The sequence below is a fragment of the Austrofundulus limnaeus genome, unplaced genomic scaffold, assembly GCF_001266775.1.
Source record: "Austrofundulus limnaeus strain Quisiro unplaced genomic scaffold, Austrofundulus_limnaeus-1.0 Scaffold156, whole genome shotgun sequence".
Taxonomy (NCBI): domain Eukaryota; kingdom Metazoa; phylum Chordata; class Actinopteri; order Cyprinodontiformes; family Rivulidae; genus Austrofundulus; species Austrofundulus limnaeus.
This window is the reverse complement of record NW_013952558.1, coordinates 673684-679589: the sequence shown is the minus strand read 5'-3', so window position 1 is coordinate 679589 and position 5906 is coordinate 673684. Positions and strand designations below refer to the sequence as shown.

General features: G+C 34.6%; 1 protein-coding gene across 1 annotated transcript in view; it reads right to left on the bottom strand.

Moving 5' to 3' along the window:
* The window catches only part of endou2 (endonuclease, polyU-specific 2), a gene marked incomplete at its 5' end in the record, with an annotated part of 6558 nt that extends 3142 nt beyond the window's left edge, over positions 1 to 3416 (bottom strand). Inside the window, 3 exon segments of the mRNA XM_014016843.1 lie at positions 647 to 749; positions 944 to 1123; positions 3330 to 3416. Of these exon segments, the coding sequence (XP_013872297.1) occupies positions 647 to 749; positions 944 to 1060 (220 nt within the window).
* Between the last annotated feature and the right edge of the window lie 2490 nt (positions 3417 to 5906).

Genomic DNA, 5906 nt, shown 5'->3' with positions numbered 1-5906 from the left:
GCATATTATAGATGTGCAATAAAATTATTAATAAAAAAAAGTTTTTAAAGCTCCTTGAGTCAGTCTGCATTTTTAGGCCCAGCCTCTGTTCAGCCATGATGTCAGGCTGAGGTCTCCTAACAAAACAGAAAAAAACTTCTAGCTTTGCTTTTATCCTTTTTGTTCATTGTTTCATTGTGTTTGTATGAAGATTGTATGATTTTATTCAGTATTTATGTCAATAACGTGTTCACTGATTCATACTGTAGCTTCTATTTTGGGACAACAAATGCTTAATTAAGAGGGTGTGTTTAACTTTAAAGTGAAATCTGATCTAATACCAGGTGTTACATAAGTCCCATCTGAAAACAGAGCAAATGTTGGCAGAAAACAGTCAGGACAATGAGTTTCAGTCAACTGTTCTGTGGTTACACAACATAAAGCTGCTCCGGCTCGTCAYGAGGAGATTAGATGGAGGAGCTTTACTCTGACAGGAAGTGACACGTGGAATGTGTGAACCAATCATGTTTGAACCTAACAGAGCAGATGTTCAGGAATATGTGACATGCACGCCCTGCATGAATAAATGTTATAAAAGACTGGATGTGCAGAAATCTCCTGCTACTTATGAGTCTGCTGACAGTTTCCCACACCCCCAGCCTCTCACCTAAAAATGTCTCCTTTTTGAAAATGTTCTCATCAACAAACGTAAACAGAGGAAATCCTGCCGCGTCACTGTCGCTGACGCCCATGCTGTCCCCAGCTTTGCCCTGCAGCGACAAAAACAGTCACATTTTAGGGCTTTACTCCTAAATGCTCAAAATAAAAATAAAGCATCATTGCTTTAGGATAACTAAACCTATTCTCAGGTCAGAATCCAGCTACTTTACATGGCTTTTTTTTACAGACAGGTCATAAGGTTGCTTTTTTGACAGTAAAGTGGGGGTGGGATGGGGGGGACCACCTGCAGAGAGATCCTGTAGTCTTTTCCGGGCGTGAGTCGGTTGACGTCGTTGTCCCAAAGCTTCTGCACCACAGTCGACAGCTCTCTGTCATTCAGCCCGTCATTGTCGACCATCATACGACTCCTCCTGGTGTTCTCGGCCCCTCGTGGCTGTGGGTGAGTCGGCTCTCAGCCTCTTTTCTGAGCAGAAGAGTCATTATTGGGACCTCTGCTCGATGCCAGGTGATTGGCTCTTACCTTTTGAATTTTTTATGTTTATTGCACTACTTTTTTTAGACTTGCAAAGCAACAGAAAGACAATATGAGGCTCTTTGGAAGCATTTTTTGCATTTTAATTAACATTTTAAAATTTTTACTCTGTAAAGCATTGTCATATCAAACAACAAACATTATAAAATTATTTAGTGATATTTCAGATTGGTTGCTTATAAGATTTTGTTGCTTATGGGCTCATAAAAATGTATTGCCTTTGAATATTCAATCTGTGTTAAGAGGCAAAGTTGTTATAATTTGAAAGGATTTAAAATGTTTATAAAACCTAAAACTAGAATAAACTTGAAGGGTAGATGTACCTCAGTTCAAGGAATAAGATTGTGAAATAACTTGAACAGCGATTATAAAAATGCTGACTCGATTAATTTATTTGGTAAAATGACAAAAGCAAAATTGTTGAAAATATATGAAGCTGATGTTTGAGGGGTTAGTTTATTTATTTTATGCTGAAGAGGGTGTAAAATTATATATGTGCATGTGAGTATGTGTACTTGTATGTATGAATATGTGTATGTATGTGTACACGTATAAATATGCATGTATTTTAATTTTTGTTATATTTTTTGTTAAATAAGGGCAGATATTTTAAGATTTTTTTTCTTCTGCTTCCTTTCATTTTATGAGATTTTTTTGTATTGAAATTTTTGTTTTTAATTGAAAATGAATAAACTGTTAAGCTAAAACTAAAAAATAAGCAGACATTGGCTGTGGTAGTGTAAAACTATCTCAATGAAAACTGATTACTGAGAAGTTAAAATGTGGACTCTGACAGTTTTATGTGAAACATTTGGTCATCTGTGCATTTTAGTTTATCTATACTTTACTCATGTAAGCGCTAATGTGTGCACATCATCTATCATCTTATAACATCTTTATGGGAATTTCAACCATGTGCAATATTTTTCACATAATCATACTCTTCATATTTTTCTTTCTATATTTATATTTGCTTAAATTTATTTATATACGTAAGTGTTTATTACATTTTCCTCCAGAGTTTTTACATTTTATCTTTTATTCTAATTATCATACTTGAACGGTTGCAGCTGTAACTGGACATGGGTTTTTACGATGTAAAARCAAGTGTGCATTGCCATGTAGCATGTCATTGCCCGCAGCATTGGACTTTGACCAATTTCAAATATGTTTCTATACCAGCTTGTTCCTGTCACGTCAACAGGTGTTTGTAATTAAGGTAATTGAGTGACAATATGAAGTTGGAAGAGAGTGGTTGTTAAAGTTGCATTAGCTGGGTTTTGAACCCTGATCTCTCACATGAAAGTCCATGACATAGATCATTAGACCAATGGAGCTGTGGCAGAAGGTGGTGGAAGAAGGTGGTGGCAGGGGTTGGTTTGTATGTGTGCAGAAAGAGGCCACATTGCCAATACAATTGTTGACACAGAACTGCATAATATTACAACAACAGAGTAATCTTAGGACAGTATTTTAATAAAACATCAAAATACAATCATATTAGTATTGTAATCACTGAACTACTGAGTTTAAATATTATTAAAATTATGGTTCAGTACTGAGTATATGCAGCAAGGGGCAATATTGGACCAATACAAAGCTCCATTGACTGGCATTATATGATTTTAAACATTAATATTTCAAAAAGTATAAGTTGTACAGRCACCAAAAGGCAYAGCCATCATTTGGCACAGGAGCTTTACAGATATAAATTGCAATGGCAGCTCTAGGACAAAGTATGCAGGAGGAGAAGTGTGCCAAAGTGGAGATGACTTGGATGGGAAACGAATCACAATAGTGTGCATTGCATTGGCAATGCACACTGATAACTGTAATTTTCATCAGGGATCAATAAGATATTCTGATTCTGATATTTGTTCRGATTAAATAATGGGGTTCATTCCTTGCTGTTGAAGTATAAAAGACGCAAACACGTGTCATCTGATGGTGTGGTTGGTTTGATCAGGTTTTTTTGTGAAATCACTCAGTTCAGAGGAACATTCGGTATAACACGTTCAGACTGTTCCTGTAGTAAAAACACATGCTAGAGTTTGTCCATTCAGCTCAACCTTTCAACGCAGCAAACATGGCTGACAACAAATTTATGACCCTTTCAGAACTTCATGAATGCACCGACCTTCGTCTGGTCCTGCTTCTCTGAGCCAAAGAGGAGGATGTGGTGAAGGATGAAGATGTAGTAAAGTCTTGATCCAGATGCTGGTTTCTTGTTTTTTGTTTTTTTTTTCCCCACAAGGCACAGGATGAGTGCAGTCAGTCAGTTAGTCAGTCAGCCCGGATGGAGAAAAGGACAGGAGGGGTCGCAAACAAGAGTCAGGGGACAGGATGGGACGGGAGAGAGGGGCCATTTTAAAGGGTTCTCCACAGTCAGCAACTCTGGCCAAAGGGTCGACACAATGTTGTCTCTTTTCAGTTTCAGGTTAAAACGTGAGCTCTTTGTTTTCAGCATTTCATTGTTTGGCCAACCTCTGGATCACAGGGTAATGATGKGTCACATTTCAGGTGACAAGATGCTGCTGGGAGGACAGACTTCACTTCCTTTGTTAATTTCACATACTGGTGTTCTTTATTATTATTATTTTTTGACAATCCTAAGAGAAAATATTTGTTGAGAACTTATTGAAAACATGTTCTAAGAATATACACTATTTCATCTGCATTTTGAAAGTAACACATACAGTTTAGTGGAACCAGTTAACAATTCATTTTTAGAGTGTATAACAAAAAAGTATAGTCATATAAATTATGTTTTTACCTGTAATTATACTTTATGAATAGAGGAACAATTACATTTTTTTGTTTGTTATGCTTTACAACAGAGGTGTATAGTAACAAAGTACAACACTGTTACAGTACTCAAGTAATTATTTTTAAAAGATCTTTAATTTAGTAATTTATACATAGTATTTTTTAATAACTTCTGCTTTTATTTATTTACATTCAAAACATAAAAAAATATATTTTTACTTCTTTACTTAAAACTTTAAATATGTCCAGAACTCATGAGAGGAGCTGTTTACGCACTCTAAAAATGAATTGTTGAATTTACATATTCTGCTTAAATGTAAATCAATTTACATAATTTCTTTTAAAAATGTGAAATTGCTTCATTTACTCAACTTGGTTTAGTGGAACCAGTTGACACTTGGTTAAGTAAATTCAACACTACATTTCAGAGAGTGTAAAAGTACTTTTACTTTCCAGATTATTGTGAGCAGTTTTACGACTTTTACATAGCTACTTAAGTACTTCTATTATCAGTTAACTTAATTTTTACCCAAGTCTTTTTCTGTTAATGTATTTTTATTTTTATCAATTACTTTATACAGCTCTGATTTACAAAATGTTTTATCTACATGTAAAAAAACCCTGAAGTACACTAAAATTTTGAGCTAGTCATATGGTTTTTTAATAGAAAGCATTACTGACATGTAATTAAACTATTCAGTAAAACAAACTCAATAGATTCCTACATCTCCTACTTTCATGTGGTATTTTTAACCATACAAAATAAAGTAATAACACTATATAAATGCGGAATTTTCTTGTCGATCATTGCGRCAATTGTAAACAGTGTTGCACTTTAATGAATGAAACACACAGTTCACTTCCTGGGACGTTTATTTGACGTTCTCCACAGGAGAGGTCCTGTATTACAACAAGACGTGAACAGAAAAAAGGGCCAGAGTTGATGACTAAACAAACCCACTATAGATCGTCTTCAATTTGTTCACAACAGCATCAACTCACGAAGCCGTCTTCAGCGTTGGAGCAATGAAAGCAACACGTTCAGGTAACTTTAATGAAATCCTCTGAAACCTAATGCAAAGTAAATGATTAMATGAACACAGTGGAAGGTGGTTTTTGCGCACGGATTTCTTAAAGCTTTTAGAACCTAAATTGACACGGATATTTGGCAAAAAAAAGTTGTAATAAGAGATGTCTGAATAAATGTGAGTCCATGTTTAAAGAAGTGAAGCCTTTTCTTATAACAGCCACTCTGAGCCCTTGAGCAAGGCCCTTAATTAATTAATTTCCGCATCAAGGGACAATAAAGGAAATTTAAAAAAAATCTGCCAAAAGAAAATGTCTGAACAATATGTACTTTTCATTGTGTTTGATCTTTTCCTCAACATGTTTTCATTAAGAACCTTTTTTTATGAGAACTACATAATTTTAATTGGATACAAAAAAACATAAATTAAATAAATATCCTGTAAAGAACAGACATAATGTTATAATAACACACCRTGTGTCTTAGAGGAAAAGCAAACTGGTAGGCACTGGAAAATAAAAAGCTGGAGGCCAAAACAAATCATAAAACCCTCAGGTTTTACAGACTAGAAACAAAAAAGAGTTAGACTTTGTCGCCTAAATGATAAACAGTAATTAGACTTAAATCCAATGTTGTAAAATCATTGTATTAACTTTAACAATACACCTTAAAGGCAGAACAACAACTGCTGTTTGTCAAATTAATTTTAAAGCAGCTCAGTGCTCATTTTGTAACTGAGGACAAACAATCTGTTAATTTACTGAACGAAGTTTAGCCAATGCAAAATCTCATCAACTGATAAAAGGGTAAAAAAAACAACAACCTTGAAGATCAAATCTATAGAATACCATGAAGAAATTAATTTTCTATATGAATTCTTGGGGCTTTACAAACTACATCTCCAAATACAGTGATTATAGT